The sequence below is a fragment of the Gracilinanus agilis genome, chromosome 4, assembly GCF_016433145.1.
Source record: "Gracilinanus agilis isolate LMUSP501 chromosome 4, AgileGrace, whole genome shotgun sequence".
NCBI lineage: Eukaryota > Metazoa > Chordata > Mammalia > Didelphimorphia > Didelphidae > Gracilinanus > Gracilinanus agilis.
This window is the reverse complement of record NC_058133.1, coordinates 464,721,499-464,742,416: the sequence shown is the minus strand read 5'-3', so window position 1 is coordinate 464,742,416 and position 20,918 is coordinate 464,721,499. Positions and strand designations below refer to the sequence as shown.

General features: G+C 43.1%; 1 protein-coding gene across 1 annotated transcript; it reads right to left on the bottom strand.

Annotated features, from left to right (window-relative positions):
* Positions 1-1,774: 1,774 nt before the first annotated feature.
* On the bottom strand, positions 1,775-19,948 carry DCLRE1B (DNA cross-link repair 1B). Its single transcript, XM_044675989.1, has 4 exons — positions 19,702-19,948; positions 17,089-17,254; positions 16,453-16,635; positions 1,775-3,104 (listed from the first exon to the last, which is right to left on the bottom strand). The coding sequence occupies exons 1-4, from the start codon at positions 19,903-19,905 to the stop codon at positions 2,035-2,037; spliced, it is 1,623 nt and encodes a 540-aa protein (XP_044531924.1). The 5' UTR covers positions 19,906-19,948; the 3' UTR covers positions 1,775-2,034.
* Positions 19,949-20,918: the final 970 nt, after the last annotated feature.

Sequence of the window (20,918 nt, the reverse complement as noted above, 5' to 3'; positions counted from 1 at the left end):
TCCTGGAGATCCTACTGGAGGGAACATAGTGTAATGTCACATGAATCAATATTACGTGGGGAGAGGGTAGCTAGGTGGCTCAGTGGATAGGGTGCCAGGTCTGGAGTTGGGAGGACCTGGGTTCAAATCTGGCCTCAGACACTTCCTAACTAGCCTTTGCCCTTCTGTCTTAAATTTGTTACAAGAGTTTAAAAAAATATACTATAGGAGTTCCTGAATCAACTGGTGCAATTTAAGTTAGTGAAATCACAATACTAGATGCAGAGGTGAAAGCGGGGGAGGGGGTGAGGAAGCACATTAAAGTGAAGGCAAATGCTAAGAAATTAAAAGGACCAATACTGATTACAAAGAAGAGATGAGATATTATTTGCCTCTTTTCAGAGAAAGGTGGAAACTCAGGGTCCATTCTGCCCTCTTGACAGATAGGGTTACTATGTTGGTGACTTTTAACTCTTTTTCAACCTTGTTGAACTTGTGGATGGGAAAATACCTAGAATTGATTGTGAGGTAAAAATAAAATGCATTAATAAACATTTACATGTATTTTTTTTAATTACCAAACACTTTTTTAAACCCCGCCCCAACACCACAGTCTAGGAGGCCCCTCTTGGTGCTGGGAGATAAACATTCCTTGTCTGAGCTCTACACAGAAAGGGTATCCTTATCATCCCAGCCACCTTGGATGCCATGGTGCAGCAACTTGGGGTGCCTAGAGGGAGTCAGACAAGACCTCATCCACGCAGGCCTTCAATGACTACGTGGTTATTTCATCTAGAACATCCTGCCCCTCCCTGTGCTGTTTAAACACTTTGCTCTCATTCTATACATTTGCACTTGTTGCTATCTTGTTATTGTCTTGTATCTATAATTTTCACTGGGAACTTCAGAGTAAGGAGCACTTATGTATCTTTCAGTATAAGAAAGCTCTATGCGCAGAGGAAATGTAATAAATATTCTAAATGCTATGTATGTCTTTCAGAAGCAAATTACTATTTTGAGTTCTCATTACATCTTCCTCTGGGGAAAGGGTGGGAAAGTTTCTTCTGTGCCTGTAGGACCCTCCCCCCTCCCCCCCCCATGGCAGTTTCTATCCATGTCCTGAGCTTGCCCAGCTCTGTAACTCAGTGACAGCACTATCCTGCACCGGTTGGTCTATTCTGCCCAGTGAGCTGGTTGGTCTGGCACCCAGTCAAGGTGTTAGCAGAAGGCCAGGGCAGAACTGCATACCCCCTTCACATCAAGCCAGCTGGCTCTATGGTTTCTTCCTTGGAAACTAAAACAAACAGGCTGTGTGCTTGGCCTCCTCGATCAACCCAAGAGGCCAGGGGGGGCAGCAAACATCTCAGCTATGCAAACTGGAGGAACATCTGGCAGGACATTTGGTCTCTTGCAACTCTGTCCCTGCCAAATGGCCAGGGGCTCCAGCAGAACTGGGCAGCCCCCAAAGGGAGGCACATTTCTACACTGTACCCCTCAACCCTAATAATTAGCTAGGTTCAAGTGCCAATCATGATTGGAGACCACAGACTTAAAGCTGGCTGAGCTCCAAGATATAGGCCAGCAATTAGCCTGATCAAATCCCATGAGGAGGAGGAGGAAGGGGAGGAGGGAATGGAATTCCCATCAAGCTGGTTCCTAGCTTCTCCCTAGCTTCCTGCTCCCTTCCAGAGGCCCCAAGATGGGAATTTGGCTGAAGTCACAGAACATAAGAGATTGTCAGGGTTGCTACTTATGTTCCCCTCAAATTACAATGATCCTGTGGGGATATGGTTAATGATGCTCACAGTGCAAAAATGGAATGAAAGGAATTAGGGAGAACAGTGGAGAGAGACAAGCGGGAAGGAGACGGCATCTCTTGACTCAGATGGATCCTCTCTCAGATGGAGAACCAGGGTCATTGCTCTACAAGGTCTGCAGCAGTCTAGAATCAGGTAAAGCAAGTCAGTAAGGCCTTACTACTCCTTCCATAAGTGCCATCAGGCACTTGGCCCCTGAGATGCCACAAAGAAAACACAAAATATCTATCTTTACTTCTCATCTATATTGTGAAAAGGGCTTCAAATGGCTATCCCCACCCATACTCCTCAGATATTTTTCCACTTGGTGGTCAAAGTTCCTTGAGGAGTATCCAATTTGGAGGCAGCTCAGAGGAGTTAGGAGGTATTCTAGTGCCAGAATCCAGGGCTCAGTTGCCTGCACCCTTGAGGCTTTACTGGCACTGGTTCTATGCCCATTATCTTCTCTCCAACAAACATAATGAGGCCCTGAGTTTCTCTGTTTCCTCAGTTCTTTAGAGCTGTCTCCTTCACCAGCAGTCTTCTGCTGCCCTGAGAATTCTGTCGGGGCAGCCTTCACAGTCTGCATTGCCTTGTCTGATGAGAATGGTACTGGCCAATCCTCTCCATCCTCACTGTGAGAGTCTTCCAGATGGAGTGGCAGCTGTTCTGTGGCACATGTAACAGGCAGATTGGGCTGCTCCTGACACAAGGTGAAAAGGTTCTCCCTCTTGGGTCTCTTGAGATCTCTCAAAGCTTGAGGTGGCTCAGATTCCTTCTCAGGTGACTCAAAGACAACACCTTGGGTCCTTAGCCTTTTTGGTCTTCTCTGTAGTAGCCAAACATGGCCCCATTCTTTTGGGGGATTCAAAGAAGTCCCCATGTACTGTTGCACAGACAAAGGCACCTGGGGTTGAATGAGTAGCTGGGAACTCAGGCTTTCCCTGAAATAATCCTCACAAGGTGCTCCCTGGACAATAGGCACTATCCTGCAGGGCCTCAGTGCAGCCACAAAGTCACACAACTCAGAGAAGGAGGAGTGGTCAGAATAAGGAACCACATGAATACCTGGATGGGAGACAGGGATTCTCCGGCTTGTAGGTAGGATGGCAATAGTTGGATGCGTGCGATTCCACTGTAGCATGGCACTCCAGGAAACCTCGGCACGATTCACAGCATGGATGCGGCCTGCCCCCTCCTCCACAGTAAACACACTGGCTAGTTCCATAAGTTGGACCACCTCCATCCGCTGGGGACTCAGCACTACCCAGGTCTGGAACTCCAGGCCCAACTGTTCTAGAAGGGACTCTTTGCCCAAGCTGTAGAGACCTAAGATAAAGGTAAGATGGGAGAGAAGGGAGGGAAGGAAGTGAATCAGAGGTCACTAACATAGAAAAGAAATCACACCAGCATCAGAACAACATGAATTGCTAGCAAACTGAAGATGAGGGAACAGCAAGGCTTACCAGCTGATGGTCCAGTTTTCTGTTCTCCCATTCTGTTCCTACCTTCAAAACCCATCCCGTAAAGGACCCCTATGCTATGTTCTTTTTGGCTTCATCTGCATATATTTATATTCACTATCCACTTAAAATTTAGTCATTACTTATAGGGAGCCTGCCTCTGTAGTAGGGATTACAAGAGACATCTTTGCCCTCTCCAAGAATTTATAGTTTAGCAGGCAAGATGGCATGAAGAGAAATATGGCAAGACATGCCACCTGTGACTCAGGACAAACACAATGAAGGCAGCAGGAGTAGAGAGAAGGTGAAAGGTCTCCCCAGTGGGAAGTTCCTGGAAGAATTCATAGAAGGGGTGGCACTTGAGCAAGGCCTTGAACAGTGGCAATAGGATTTCAACAAGAGGGTTTTTGGGGCTGAGAAGAAGCAATTTATATGACAGGAATAACATGAAAGCACAGGTCATATATGGGAAAGAATTTGAGAGTTTCATGTAAGGGAAAGTCAAATTGTAGGGAGATCACTGATGGCCTAGGAGTAAGAGTCTGAACCTAATTGTGTAAGCAATGGGGAATCTTCTGGTTTATGAAGAGGACAGTAACAGAGAACTATGTCAGAATTAGCACAATATCTAAGATGGATCACAAGGGAAAGACTTTAGGCAAAAACACTAGTTAAAAAGCTACTGGGGAGAAAGCTGGGTAGCTCAGTAGACTGAGAGCCAGGCCTAGAGACAGGAGGTCCCAGGTTCAAATCTGGCCTCAGACACTTTCTAGCTGGGTGATTCTGGTCAAGTCACTTAACCCCTCATTGCCTAGTCCTTATCCCTCTTCTGATTTGGAACCAATACACCGTATTGATTCTAAGTCAGAAAGTAAGGTTTTTTGTGTTTTTTTTAAAAGCTACTAAAATATTCTAGGCAAGAAAAAAACAAGGGCCCACATTTAAATTCATGGTAGTAGGAATGACAAGGAGTAGCATAATGTAAGGCATTGGTTAATGACGGTCCTTAAATCTATTTTATGACTGCTAGTCACTTCAACCATGCTGAGTACCATTTAAAATGTTTTTGGTACTGCTATCATGTCCTGTGACATAGTGTTTAGATCATTCTCAATCGTAAAAAAAACCCAGAAGAGAGTGGGGTCATGAAAACCCAGAGAAGAAATCGTAACAAGGAGGAGGAGAACAACACTGACAAATACTGAAGAATAGTTAAGAAGGGTGAGAGGATTGAGAAAAGGCCATTGGTAACGTGGGAGAGAGCAGCTTCAGTTGAAGGCTGGTGTCAGAAGCAAATTGGCACAAGGTTTAGAACTGAGGAATTCAAAAACTGTGGAGACATCCAGTTTAGGTAACTTTCTTTAAGATTTTTATCTTTGAAGGAGAGGAGAGGGAAAGAGAATAGCCAGCAGGAATAGCAGGAGCACATGAGGGATTTTTAAGGATGGGGACATAAATACATTTGCAGGCATCTGGGAAGAAGCCAGGCCTTAAGGAAAGATTGCAAGTAAGAAAGAGGAGGGGGAGAGTGGGTGAAATCTGTTGGAGAAGACAGGTTGGGAGGGGATCAGGTGCTCTTGTACAGGGGTTGGCCTTGACAAGGAGGAGGACCACTTCTTCATCAGAGACAAAAATGAAGGAAGAGATAATGGGGAAGGTGTCTGAGTGATATGAAAAGGGAGTTCATGACAAAAGGTCTCTTTTGGGGTCAAGTATGAGTCAAGGTCCACAGCTGTGAGAGTAAAAGGAACTGGTGTCTTGGGAGGTTTGAGGGAGGGATGGATGAAGAGGTTTCGAACAGCTTCTGTGGAGAGTAGACTATCAAATGGACTGGAGAGGAGTAGAGAGATTGCCTTGTTACTCTGAGGGTCTGCATGAGATCAGATAGTCTAAATTTGTAGTGGACTCAGTCACCACAGTTTCGAGATTTCCTCCTGCTCCACTTAGTAGCATGTGAATAGGAACAAAGGAGGTGGGTGTTGAGAATAGTCTAGTATTGGAGCTTGGCAAAGCAGGACTGGTGATAGGACAAGGGGATGTGGAATTTGAGAATAGAGGCTAGTGTAGAGCTGAACTGGCTTATCAAATGGCCAAGATATGGAATAACAACAACAACAACAATAATAATAATAATAATTAGCATTTTTAACAACAACAATAATAATAATAATAATTAGCATTTTTATAAACCTTCATAGTTTACCCATGTTTTACATGTGTTCCCTCATTGGATCCTCAAAACAATCCTGGGAGTTAGGTGCTATATAACTGTTCTCATTTTACAGAGGAGGAAACCAAAGCTTACAGAAGTTAAGTGACCTGTCCAGGATCACAATTAGTAAGTGTCTGAGGCAGGATTTGAATTCAGGTCTTTCTGACTCCAAGTCCTATACTCTACTCACTAGACCACCCAGCTGCCTCTAAGGAAAGGCAGAAGAATATATTCTGTGTAGAGGTAACAGGGAAGAGCTGAAGGGTAGAGGGACAGTGAGGACAAAGAGTTCTCCTTCCCCTGCCTCACCTGTTTTTCATTTTACATAGGCCAGAGTAAGCTACATCTGTTGGAAAGGCAAGATGAATGGAGAGTTATCATGGAAAAAATCATAACATTATATGCCAAACTCTCTCCCAAATAGCTATATTTCTGATAAGGAATTTTCTAGTCACCTAGATTCATCTTCTACTTGGTGTCAGTCTTCTCATCAAACTCACCTTATGTAATCCAACAGTTGCAAGATCTTATGTCTATCTCCCTCCATAGCATTTCTTCCCTTTGCCCTACTCCTTACATAGCCATCAGCCTGGTTCATTCCTTCTTTACCCCTTGCCTGGGCCAGTGTAATTGGTCTGTCTGCCTTCAATCTCTCCCCATGCTAATCTGTCCTTCCAAAGGCATTTTCCAAAAGAGCAGGTCTGACCACGTTGTGCCTCCTACTCAGTCTCATGACTCCCTCTTGACCCCAACATCAAACATTAACTCCCTTTTTATGAATTTCTGCTCTGGGTGGTTTAGCCCAATTGGCCTTCTTGCTATTCCTCACACTTTTACAAAAACACAACCCAAATGTTCAGACACAAATAGGGAATTAAGGAATGATTTCATCCATTAAGCAGAACCATCTAAAGAAAAGAGTGGATCTACATTGAAAATATTCCATTGAAATCGGATGATTCACTTTTATTTTTCACTGTAGACATCTTAAACTCAGTAGAATCAAGAGAGAATTCATGTCTTTCCCCATCAAAGCCAACCCTCTTCCAGACTTCCCTGTTATTATCAAGGGCAGGGGTCGGCAACCTTTTTGGCCGTGAGAGCCATAAACGCCACATTTTTTAAAATGTAATTTCGTGAGAGCCGTACAGTGCTCACAGTGCGCTCCTGTAACAGCGCCTGAAAAAAATGGACTTTATGGCTCCTGCAAAAAGAGCCACACCTGGCCCTCAAAAGAGCCAGATATGGCTTGAGAGCCATGCGTTGCTGACCCCTGCTCAAGGGGATGCTCTCCTTCCAGTCACTCAAGCTCACAGCCTCAGTGTCATCTTTGGTTGCCTCCCTCTCTCATACTTCATAATCCAGTCTGTTGCTTAAGCCTGCTGAGTTTAACCTTGTGACAACTCTTGTTTGCATATATGACACTGCCAGCACCATAGTATTGGCCTTCATCACTTCAAGCTTGGTTGATTGCAGCCGGCTGTTTGTTGGTTCCCTGCCACAGGTCTCCCATTCCATTCTGTCCTGCACTCATCCATCAGTGTGATGTTCCAGAAGCACAGATCTGACTGTTATACCTCCTACTCATAAACCTAAGGGGGCCCCTATCACTACCTTTCATAACCTGCCCCTCCCCCCAGCCGTTACAGTTGTGTACTCTACCACCACCACGGATGCACTGTTTCATTCCCCTGGCCAGAAAACACAACTTTCCTGACTGGGCATTTCTGCTGGCCCATACCTGGAATGCTCTCCCTTTTATCTCTGCTTCCTGGTTTCCTTCAAGTCTAATCTAAATCCTGTCATCAACTTAGGCTTCAGACACTTCCCAGCTTTGTGACCCTGGGCAAGTCACTTAACCCCAATTGCCTAGCCCTTAGCTCTTCTGCCTTGAAACCAATACTTAGTATCAACTCTAAGACAGAATATATAAAAAAAAGAAGAAAGAATCCTTTTCTACACCTTAATGTTAGCTCCTTCCCTCTGCTGAGTTTAATTCTATTTCATATTTATACATAGTTGTTTACATGTCATGTCCTCCATTAGATTGGGAGCTTTTTGAGAGGAGGGACTTTCTTTTATCTTTCTTTATATCCTTAGTACTTAGTACAATGCTTGGAAAAAGTTAAGCACTTAGTGTTTATTGACTGACTGCATTTGTGTATGGTGAGTATATATACATAAAAATACTATTCTTGCTCTAAAGTTGCTAGGTCCTATAATTTGATTGCTGCATTATATATATATTCATTTATTTAGCATTATGTATTTTTAATGGAAAAGTTCACTTGTTTGGCTAGCTTCATTGCTCAACTTAATTGAATGGTTAATTTTTGTCTTTCAGTTGTGTCAAACTCTTCGTCATGCAATGAATCATAGATATCCATGGGGCTTTTCTTTGCAAGCTACTGAAGTAGTTTGCCATTTCCTTCAGTGGATCTAATGGATCCTTTTGTCAAGCAGTCAGAGGTTAAATGACTTGCCAGGAGGCACACAGCTAGGAAGTCCCTTTAGTCCAGCTAGGCTACTTCTGTCCCTGGCCTCTCCTGCTTTGCCTTTCCTTACACCCTCTTTTATTGCTCAGGTGTCTTCCCACCCATCCTTTAGAACCCAGCTCAAAGCACACCTTTTCCATGAAGTACTCCCTATTCTCCTGGCCCCCTCTACCCTATCAATAACTTTATGTTGTTTTCCAACTTTCTCCTTGGCCTTTTGTAGTCTAGCTTCCATGCCTACTCTTCTACCCAAACTGCTTCCTAGAAAATCAGCAGTGACCCCTGATCCAAGGGCCTATTCTCAGTGATTCTCTCCTTGACCTCTGCGCTGTTCAACTCTATTGACCACCTACTCCCTTCTCGGAGTTCCTTTCTCTTGATTTCTGATACTTTTTCTCCTTCCTCCTCTTATCTTTTTGATTGCTCTTTCTCTGTCGTCTTTGCTATTTCCATTTCTATGTTTTATTTCCTAAAGTTCTATTCTAGGCCCTCTTTTCTTCTTTCCACACACTCATCCTTAGTGGTTTCAACTACATTGGTCCAACTACCAACTCTAAGAAATATCAACAAATATTTATTAAACTCTTACTATATGTTAGGCAATCTAGCCTACTAGCCAATGAGCTGGCCTCAAATCAGAAATGAATGAATGAGAGGCAGCTGGGTAGCTCAGTGGATTGAGAGCCAGGCCTAGAGATGGGAGGTCCTAGGTTCAAATCCGGCCTCAGACACTTCCCAGCTGTGTGACCCTGGGCAAGTCACTTGACCCCCATTGCCCACCCTTACAACTCTTCCACCTATGAGCCAATACACAGAAGTTAAGGGTTTAAAATAAAAAAAAATCTTAAAAAAAAAAAAGAAATGAATGAATGAAAAATATTTCTTATTAAATCCTTAGTATGCTAAGCATTGGGGATACAAATACAAAAGTGAAATAGACCCTGTCCTCAAGGAACTTTCATTCTAAAGGGGAAAACACATATGAGAGTCCTGCCTCTAACACGAATTGGCTTTGTAACCAAGACCAAGACACACACGCGCACACACACACACACACACACACACACACACACACACACATTCTTTCAGTTCCCCAAGTAACTCTTGAGCTCCATCCCTCCATTTTCTGTTTGCTAGTTAACTTTCTGGTCATGACCTAAACTAAACTCATCTATCTCAACCCCCCCACAATCGTACACCAGCCCTTCCTCGTCTCCCTCTTTTGTTAAGAGCACTATTGTGAGCACCCTAAGAATTTCAGTCATCCTTGATCCATCTTATCTTTCTTACAATAGATACCCACTCAATTACCAAGTCCTGTCTTTCTGCTTTACAATATCTCTCAAATCTTCTTTATCTCCTTTCTGTCTTTTCTGTCACCCATGATCACCGTCCTTGTTCAGCCTCCTGATCTTTTGTCTCTAACCTCTCCTGCTTCTGATTCATCATTGACAGATTAATCCTCAGTTGTCAAATGCAGCAACAATAATGATTGCTGCTACACAACCCACCAGGCCATCCCAATGTTGTTTCCTAGTTTTTTAATGGAACCAGCTCTTAGGTACCATAGTCTATTCCTTCCCAGGACTTCCCTTAAGGAAGCAGGATACTGTGAATGCCAAATAGGGAGCCCAACAGTCTTTGGTTTTTGAGGGGGGAGCTTGATCCCAGATTGGTTTAATTTAGTTACTTTTAGGAAAGACAATCAAGGCAGAGCTAGATTTTTAAAATGCTTCTTTATTGTCTCGCAATTGCCTGAAAGGTGTAGACACTATAAGATCCCATTGTCCTTATTGTTTGTTGATTGAAAACAAACTATTGCTTTATAGGCTCTATTACAAGGTATCTCATACACAGCTTATTCAGAATTCCTTTGGAGATACAACAGTGAAAATAACCCTTATTTCATGGCAGTGAAAGCTTATAATCAGTCCCTTCTTCTGCAGAGGTTTAGGCTGATGGATTGTTTTAGCTCATGAGTTGTGAGCTGCAGTAGAGATGGAGTCCATCAGATGCTACCGAAGGGCTAAAGGCTGATTGTGTGTCCAGCATCAATATGGGAAACCTGTAGGTGCAGGGTTTCCCATCTGCTTTAAGGAGAGGTAAAACTGCTCACATCTGAAATGAAGCAGATCAGAGGTTTCTTACTGGTCAGCAATGGAGTTGGGCCCATGAAGGGCCAGTATATTTCAAGCTTGGTTGAGGTAAGGGAGATCATTCTCCAAAAATCCCCAAACCCAAACCCTTAATGACCAACTGATAGGACCCCTCAAGCAAGGCATAAAATAGAGAGGTGGATGCTCTATGATAGATGATGAGGTCTTCCAGGTGCTCCTTCCTGTCTTCAGATGACATTGCACCAGTTGCATCAAGTACCAAAATATTGCAGAACTTCGAGAAGAGACTCTTTAATCACTGAGGAGTTTCACCTGTCTGTTCACATAGAAAAGACCAAATGGCTAATGCCTATCTATTGCCTAGATTTCAGCATGAAGAGTGTGTGTGTGTGTGTGTGTGTGTGTGTGTGTGTGTGCATGTGCACGCACGAGCGCGAGCATGCACACAAGTGCGTGCAGGTACAAATGGGTTGTGATGTTCATCATTGCAGTGACCTCCTAAATTAATAAGATCACAGATCTATTTGAATTTTTTAGCTTATTTGGAGCCAGTCCTTGGTCTTCAACCAGAGAGCACCATGGGAGTCACTGACCTTTGTTTACCCAAATTGGATTCACAGGGTGGAGAGAATGTCCAGCAACCTTGGGGCTGTCTGGAGTAAAACACATGTGATTTTTTAAATTGCTACCTGCTCTGTTATTTGGTATCTCCCCCTATCCCACCACAGCCTACTGACTCTTTCCAAGGCCAAGATAATCTGAAGACCTGAATCCCTGGCTTCCCTGATCTTTATGGCTCTCTTCTTTGACATATGCTTTGGGCAGTGAGACATCTCGCTCAATAACACCTCATTGTATTCTCCTACAGAATTCATGGAAGAGCAGAAAAATGTGTCAAGAAAAAAATGTGCCAGGACTCAGTCCCCACACCACTGAGAGGGGCTAGGATAAAGACCCCTGGGGAATAAGGAAGAGAGTCTTAGAGTGTTGGAGCCACAGCTTTCAAAGTTCACTCCCCTCAGGGCCAGTTTAACAGGTGGTGAGGGACCCACCGGTGATATATGGACTGGCGGGAGGTTGGGCTTAGAAGTCTAGGGGACGTCTGAGTCACAGACTGTGAATTAGAGGACCTAATGGGCTGCCAAGTCAGCACTAAATCTGATCCAGCATCTTTAATATGACTTTTCATCCACTGCCTCTCAACACAGCCCATTCCACTTGAGGACATACCAGTTAGAAATATTTTCTTATAAGACCCTACATCTCCCTCTACAGCTTCCACCCAGTGCTTCTCATTCTGCCCTCTGAAGTTAAAGTAGAGCAAGTTTAAATATTCTTTCCTAAGGACCTAAAGACATCTCTTATAGCATGTTCCCCCACATTCCTGCTTCAAGACATATAACCCTGATTCCTTGAAAAGATGCTGTTTTGGTTTAGTTTCCAAGGCCTTCACGATCCTGGTGTGGTATAGCAGAGAGAATACAATGTAGGCTCCAGCCCCCATGTCCTCACCCTTTCAACTTCTTTATAGGACGTCTCCCATTAGACAGATTATAAGGGCCTTGAGAGCAGGAACTGTCGCTTGCCTTTCTTAGTATCTTCAGTATATAGCATAGTGCTTAATACATGTTTGTTGACTGACATAGTGATGGATACTTCTTCATATACCCTAACTTCCCAGTTCCTTTCTCAACTTAATTTCCATCACCTCTTCCTCACCCACCCCTTCAGGTAGTCATACCCTTGGTTCTACCTTCACCCAAAACTTCCATGTTCATACTCTGGCATTCCTTTATCTGATATCAGGTTGCACACAAACTTTTTATCATTCCATCTTTCCCTGTGCTTACCCTTGTTCTTCGTCCTCACTGTCCCTCTACCCTTTAGCTCTTCCCTGTTGCCTCTACACAGGATATATTCTTCTGCCTTTCCTTAGAGGCAGCTGGGTGGTCTAGTGAGTAGAGTATAGGACTTGGAGTCAGAAAGACCTGAATTCAAATCCTGCCTCAGACACTTACTAATTGTGATCCTGGACAGGTCACTTAACTTCTGTAAGCTTTGGTTTCCTCCTCTGTAAAATGAGAACAGTTATATAGCACCTAACTCCCAGGATTGTTTTGAGGATCCAATGAGGGAACACATGTAAAACATGGGTAAACTATGAAGGTTTATAAAAATGCTAATTATTATTATTATTATTGTTGTTGTTAAAAATGCTAATTATTATTATTATTATTGTTGTTGTTGTTGTTATTCCATATCTTGGCCATTTGATAAGCCAGTTCAGCTCTACACTAGCCTCTATTCTCAAATTCCACATCCCCTTGTCCTATCACCAGTCCTGCTTTGCCAAGCTCCAATACTAGACTATTCTCAACACCCACCTCCTTTGTTCCTATTCACATGCTACTAAGTGGAGCAGGAGGAAATCTCGAAACTGTGGTGACTGAGTCCACTACAAATTTAGACTATCTGATCTCATGCAGACCCTCAGAGTAACAAGGCAATCTCTCTACTCCTCTCCAGTCCATTTGATAGTCTACTCTCCACAGAAGCTGTTCGAAACCTCTTCATCCATCCCTCCCTCAAACCTCCCAAGACACCAGTTCCTTTTACTCTCACAGCTGTGGACCTTGACTCATACTTGACCCCAAAAGAGACCTTTTGTCATGAACTCCCTTTTCATATCACTCAGACACCTTCCCCATTATCTCTTCCTTCATTTTTGTCTCTGATGAAGAAGTGGTCCTCCTCCTTGTCAAGGCCAACCCCTGTACAAGAGCACCTGATCCCCTCCCAACCTGTCTTCTCCAACAGATTTCACCCACTCTCCCCCTCCTCTTTCTTACTTGCAATCTTTCCTTAAGGCCTGGCTTCTTCCCAGATGCCTGCAAATGTATTTATGTCCCCATCCTTAAAAATCCCTCATGTGCTCCTGCTATTCCTGCTGGCTATTCTCTTTCCCTCTCCTCTCCTTCAAAGATAAAAATCTTAAAGAAAGTTACCTAAACTGGATGTCTCCACAGTTTTTGAATTCCTCAGTTCTAAACCTTGTGCCAATTTGCTTCTGACACCAGCCTTCAACTGAAGCTGCTCTCTCCCACGTTACCAATGATTTCTTAATTGCCATATCCCATGGCTTTTTCTCTTTTAAATATTTTCAAATTTTAATTTAATTTAATTTTATTTTCAGTTTCAAATTCCTTTTCCCTACCATTAAGAAGGCAAGAAAAACAAAGCCCATTACAAATCTGTAAAGCTTTGAGGAACAAATTTCCAAATCAGCCATGTCCAAAACAAAAAGAAAAAAAGAAAAGTTAAAGAAAACAGGCTTCAATCTGCACTGAGTCCATTAACCCTCTATCTGGAAGTGAAAAGCACAAGTCATTATGAGTTCTTTAGAATTATTGTGGGCCATCTGTTGATCAGTTTCTAAATCTTTCAAAGCCGATTATCTTTATTATATTATTGTTATTGTATAAATTGTTCATATGGTTTTGTTCAGGTCACTTCATCAGCTGATATATTTCTTCCCAGATTTCTCTGAATCCATCCACTTTATCATTTCTAACAGAAGAATATCCCATTATATTCATACACCATACCTTGTTCAACCATTCTGTAACTGGTGGGTAGCTCCTCCGTTTCTAATTGATGTGAATAGCCTTCTCTCAACTTTCTTTTCCTTCTTGGCCTCTCTAAAACCTTTGGCACTGTTGGGTCTCCTCCTCCCCTTGATACTCTTTCCTCTATGGGCTTTCATGAAACCAGTTTCTCTTGGTTCTTCTATCAGACTGCTCCTCATTTTCCTTCACTGAATCTTCATTCATGTCATGCCCACTAACTGTCAGAGGCTCTTTCTCGGGCCTTTTTCTCTTTAGGCTCTTTCCTACCTTCCTTGGCAACCTCAACAGTTCCTGTGGATTTTAGTATAGATAATTCCAAGAGACTAGTACTCTGTCCTATGCTCCTGTCCCACATCAACTACCTATTAGATATCTCAAAATGGAAGTCCTTTAGAAAATTCAAACTCACCATGTCCAAAATAAAATACATTCCCTTCTGCCCACATTCTCCCCTCTTCCAGTCTTCCCTCTTCTGTCAAAGGCACCACCCTCCTATCAGTGACCCAGGCCTACAACCTCAGTATCATCTTCAACTCTATACACATTGAGCTTGTTGCCAAATCTTCTTTTCTTGTTCTATAACATCTCTCATATATGTCCCTTTCTCTCCATTCACAAAGGAAACACTTTTGTACCGGCCCTCATCAGTCCTTACTTGGGCTTCCATCTCTCTAAACCCTCTTCTGCTCAACTCTCAAAGTGACTTTTCTAAATTGGAGACACCAACCATTCTCCTTCCATCTGAATAAACTCTGGTGATTTCTTATCATTTCCTGGATCAAAAAGAAACTCTTCTTTTTTATATCCAAAGTTCTCCATAACATGACTCCTTGCTACCTTTCCAGTCTTCTTGTATGTCCATCCTCTGCTCTCACTTGAAGAGCCAGCTACCCTACTTGCTCATCCTTGCACAAGACATGCCACCTCCCTTTTTCACTCCTTTGCTCTGGCTGACCTCGATGCTTGAGATGACGCTCTCTTTCTTTAACTTCACCTGCTGGATTCCCTGCTTTCCTCAAGACTCAGCCCCAATCCCTCCTTCTGTAGAAGGCCTTTTCTAGTCCTTCCCAGCTGCCAGTGCCTTCCCACAGAGATCACCTTCTGTTTACTCTGCACATGTCTAATACATACCTAGCTATTTTCATATTATCTCCCACACTATACCCTATGAATTCCTGAAAGGCAAGAACTGTTTTGTTTTTTTACTGAATCTCTGCTTCTCAGTATGATGCCTGGTACAGAAGTAACTGAAAGTCACAAGTCATGGACATCTGACTTGGGAGTGCTTTTGTGGGTATAAAAATATACTGCCCTTTCGATAAGAAAGATGTTCAATATAGCAAACATCTATTAAGTCTCTTACTATGTGCAAAGCACAATAAAATGACAAAAAAGAAATGGTTCCTGCCCTGAAAGAGCTTATATTCCTTTGGAAGAGACAATCCATATAGGTAAATACGAGATCATTTGAGGGGAGAGCAAACACTAACAGCTAGGGGCGAGGATCAGGAAAGGCTTCACATAGGCCACTGAATGAACCTTAAAGAAGTCAAGGATTCAAATATTCACATGAGGAAAGCAATACACTCCAGGCCAAAGGCACAGCCAGTATGAAGGATTAGAGTTGGGAGACCATGGGATCATAGACCTTGAACTAGAAGGGATTTAAAAGGTCTTCTAGGACAACCTCCTTATTTTATAAATGAAGAAACAGAGGCCCAAAGAGCATGAGTGCCTTGTCCCAGTTCATATAGATAGTAATAAGATCTTCAATTTGGATCAAGGTCTCCTGACTGCAGAAACAATGTTCTTAGCTGTATAGCTGAAAGAACAGCCTCCAGGATATCTGGAACACAGAATGTGTGATGGGGAGTAATATGAAGTATATCTACAGAGGTAGGTGGGAGCCAGGGCATAGGGGGCTTTAAATGACAAGATAAAGTTCTGACATTTTATTCTAGAGGCAATAGGAAGCTGATAAAGATTTTGCTTGAGAAGTTGTCTTTGCCTCATCATTAATATTGCTATTTTCCTAAAAGGTGGGCTTGTGTTGATGCACTCACATTTGGTCTTATTTGTGACAGACAACACATTATGCCAAACTTGCTTGTCAGGGTTTGGGTCATAAAAGAGTATAAAAAATACAGTGGGTTCCTGGGAAATTGCACCTTGGCCTAACATATCATGTTCAAATAGCTTGCCCAATAGTCTCAGGTTACATTTTCATATTCATGCTTTACTGTTTCATTTAAGATGCTGCAATACAATAAAATCAGCCACAGACAGCACACTTAGCTCAGGAGATGTCAAAAATCTGTCCAACTTTTCTATTCTACTTCTAGCTCAACTTCTTTCTGTAAACTGCTGAAAAAAAATTTTTTAAATGTGAGGTCTTATAGCACTAGTAGGAGGGGATAATGTTGAGTAAGAAAGAAATTAAATGCTTTTGTTTAAAAGACTTTTGATAATAGCTAAGCTAAATACATGAAAAAAATCTGGAACTTCCTTCTCTGCCAGTTCTTGTTGGCCTACAGGCTGTTCTGGGAAAAAGAATAAACAAAAGATGACACCTACAAAAAAGGTGAGTAAGCAGGGGAAGTAATACTCTCAGAAGGAAATTAAAACAAAGATTGTTTCAGTGTGGAACATGATCATGATGACTGTACTTGTGTGGTAAGATTGACATATAGCTGAGTTAAATCAAAACGCTAAAAAAATCTCAGCTATTTGGCCAAGAGTTGAAATAAAAAAGGGAATCACTCACCGATTTTGACATCATGCTGTGGGTGCTGGCGGATAAGCTCAGTAATCTGATGAGTGGCCTCCTGGCGGGAGGGGAGGACCAGGGAAGGGTCACAGTTGGTATTGTCCAGGTAAAGAGTATGGATCTGCTTCCCAAGCCTTAGGGCAGGCTCCTGCAGCATGGATGGTGTATAACGGAAGTCCCCTTGAAGGACAGTATGTGGGAGTGAGAACACTGAGACAAGGAAATCTTGGGATAAGCACCCTTCTTCATCCACTGACTGAACTCAACCTCTCTTGGAGGAAAATGGGCATTTGTTTGTTCAGGAATTTTTGAGGAAACTCAAACATTCTAAAGATCTCTAGTGGGAAAGGGATCTTTAGTGGCTAATGTCTCCTTGGAAATGTGACTAGTAGCCTTATCCTGGGGAAATCTGTCAAGCCTGCTTTGTGAAGTTCTTTCCTACCACTTATCCTACCATTAGTTGTGCTACATATTGGAATCTCTAAAGAGAAGGAAATAAAAGTGTAGAGTCAGGCCTTGACCTAGTCAAGTGACAAAGCCAACAGTTTAGAGGATTGGGAGATATCGTTGTTTATTCTATCTGTCCAAATCCTGCCATCAGGAAACAAAAAAGTGTCTTTATGGAAAGCCTACCTGTATATAGGATGGTCCCAAAATATCCTTCAAAAAGGAACATGACAGAGCCTGGGCAGTGGTTGGCATCAATTAGAGTCACAGTCATGGTCTCTTTTCCAATCTCATCTAAAGGCAACACGTGGCTCTCACCAACCTCCAGGGACTGGATCCATTGCTTGGATACCTGAATAGGTGGAAGAAACAGCAGATTGAGGAATCATTGCAGGAGCTAAACATTTTTTTAAAAACCCTTACCTTCTTTCTTAAAATCAATACTAAATATCAATTCCAAGGCAGAAGAGGTGAAAGGGGTAGGCAACTGGAGTTAAGTGACTTACCCAGGGTCATACAGCTAGGAAATGTCTGTGGCCAGGTTTGAACCTGCTAAACATTTTCCTTTCCCAATACTCCTGCAGGGTTAAGGTTGATTATTCAATGCAAGATGGAAAATTCAATTTCTGAGTTATATTGAGGCAGAACTTGGTTTGCAAATTCCAAAGCAATCTACCCTTTCCTCAGGACCTAGTCACACAAATACAAAATTACTTGGACTGTTTAAAATGCATTTTAATTAAAAGACTCGGGATACTGGAAAAGCTCTAGCATTGCCTGCATTTAAACCTCAACCTGCCTGTTGAGGGTTTCTGGTTCTAAAATCATAGACTGTATTTATAATTTTGCAAAGCATCTTCCTCAAAGCTGTCATGTGCAGTATATTATGACATTACTTAAGACAGGACAGTCAGTCTAATAGAATAAGGAAAATATGGTTCCAAGTCTCTTTCCCTCTAACACTTACTGATCTGAGACCCCTGGACAAATCATTTAACTTTAGGCCATTCTAAGAATAAGAACATACAGATCTGCGCTGGTGAGAATGAAGATGAAATTACAGGTGAAACTTGGAAGCAACTCCCTTTCTTATTCCAACTTAGCCAAAGAGCTGAGACTCTTTAATAGTAACCTTCTTGGCTTCCTTCAAGCCTCAGTTAAAATCTCATCTTCCACTGTCTGCCCTTTGATCCAGCCATACCACTGCTGGGTTTATACCCCAAAGAGATAATAGGGGAAAAGACTTGTACAAAAATATTTATAGCTGCACTCTTTGTGGTGGTAAAAAATTGGAAAATGCAGGTAAGTCCTTCAATTGGGGAATGGCTGAACATGTGGTATCTGTTGGTGATGGATTACTACTGTGCTCAAAGGAATAATGAACTGGAGGAATTCCATTTGAACTGGAATGACCTCCAGGAATTGATGCAGAGTGAAAGGAACAGAACCAGGAGAACATTATACACAGAGACTGACACACTGTGGTAAAATTGAATGTAATGTACTTCTCTACTAGCAGCAATGCAAAGATCCAGAATAACACTGAGGGACTTAGGAGAAAGAATGCCATCCACATCCAGAGGAAGAACCGTAGGAGTAGAAACACAGAAGAAAAGCAACTGCTTGAACACATGATGGGGATAAGATTTGGGATGTAGATGCCAAATGACCACCCCAGTGCAACTATCAATAATATGGAATTAGGTCTTGATCAATGACATATGTAAAACCCAGTGGAATTTCGTGTCAGCTACGGGGAGGGTGAGGGAGAGTTTGGAGGGGAGAGAAAAAACATGAATCATGTAACCATGGAAAAATATTCTAAAAAATAGAAATACTAAAAATAAATAAAATCTCATCTTCCACAAAAAGCTTTTCCTAGTCCTCCTTTATGCCATTACCAATTTATTATATACCTATGTATGTGTGTATATACATGTGTGCATTTGCATAGTGTATATATGTAGTTCCATTTCATATATGGATGTGTAAATACACTATATATGTGTGTATATACATGTATGCATCTAGATCTAATCCTTTACCTACATGGTACAGAGTTATCTGCATGTTTTCTCCCTCATTAAACTGTGAACTCCTTAAGGGCAGGGATTGTTTTTTGCCTTTTTCTGTATTTCCAGTATCTAGGACAGTGCCTGGCACATAGTTGGTGTTAATAAACGCCTACTGAGTTGATTTAATTTAAGCACATATAGATGCCTCTACACAAGATGGCAGCTAGGTGGCACTAGGCCCGGAGTCAGAAATAAATTCAATAGCCACTGATTGTGTTGACCTGGGCAAGTCACTTCACCTTTTTTCTTCAGTTTCACCTGTAAAATGGGGATAATGATGGCACGTACTTCCTAGGGTTGCCCTGAAGCTCAAATTAGATATCTGTAAAGTATCTGGGCCACAATAAGCACTGTGTAAATGTTTGCTATTGTTTTTGCGGTAGTCTCCTTTAAAGCATAAGTCCTTCCCTTGTGTGTAGGCCTATCTTTGGCTTCCTTTCTACATCACTAGTACTTGGCACAGTACCTATTCCCAGCACACAGTGAGTTAGGTGCTACATAGAGATTGGATTACTATTCTTGGCTCCTCTGTTAGAGTGTAAGCCCCTTGAAGGCAGGCCTGTCTTTGGCTTCTTTTCGTAGCCGGGGCGCACAGCACAGGCGGAGCACACAGTAGGCACTCAATACTTTCCCACTCCTGGGAGAAGGTGCCCAAAGCAAGGACGGGAGGGTTTCCGCGCCCGCCGCCTGTTTCCCTTCTTGGCCCGGCCGGCCCCACTCCTACCTGCAGGCGGCGGTGCACTAGACGCGCAGAGAGTGGGGAGCAGTAGAGGGGCCGTGCCCAGGTGCTGGACAGACCCTCCGTGTGGTCCGCGTGCAGGTGGGTCAGAAAGAAGAGGCGCGCAGAGCCCGCCCGACGCAGGTTCCACAAATCCACGGCGATGGGCGTGTGCGGGATCACGGTCCCATTCATCTTGGGCACCGTCATGCACGGAGGAAGAACCTCATGATTTGGGGGTGGGGTGGCCCCACGTCACTCCGGGACGACGTCGCGACCCTTCCCCCAGGATGCCGCTTCTCGGCGCGGCGAGGCAAGGCGGAGCCCAGCAGGGATACAGACTATACTAGTAGATCTTGGATAGCGAAGATCCGCCCCTGCCCGATCTGGCGGCTGGAAGAACCTAACAGTTCCCGCGGCTGCAGCTGCGGCTGCGCAGTGTGCGGCGAAAGGCGAAAGAGACACTTCGAGTTGGGCTGAGAAAGGACCGGAAGGGGGGGCGTGGTTCCAGTGAGTGGCAGGGGTAATGATGACTCTGTGGTCTTGAGGCGAGAAGGAGGTGGGACTTCCGGAGGACAGGCGGAAACATCCAGGCTCCGGGGTCGCCGAGGTTTCTGGCCTGATAGGGCGGGGATTCATGGTGACTGGGGAGTTGTGGGTGAAGGTTGGGGTGTGGGGCATCTGGCTGGCCTGTGGACGGGGGACCTGGGAGGGAGTTCTCGTCCTGCTATCCTTTTACTGACCTAGTGATTCTTGGCAAGCCGTGCCTCTCTTCCAGGCCTGTTTCTTCACCTGTAAAATGAGGGGATTGACATTTGCTTATTGGGTGGTGTGACCTAGGCTAAGTCATAGGGTCACAGACCAGAAATTTAACGCTGAAAGTGACCTTGGAGGCCTTCCAGTTCAGAGGTCGGCTCAAGTACCACGCTGAGAGCCCCAGGTGCAAATTATTTTGCATATATTTTATTTCTGTTTAATATTACATATTATATACATATATAATATATAACATTGCTTATTATGATAACCAAATTTGAATAAGATTGTGGTTGCATTTTAATAATTATTTAATTATAAAAATATTTATTCTTAGTTAGACTCTAAGCTCCTTCAGGGCTGAGACTGTTTCTTTTCTGTCTTTCTCTGAAGCACCTGGCATAGTGAATGGATTGCTTATTTTACAAATGAGGAAACTGAGGTCCACTACAAAAGTAGTAATGTCC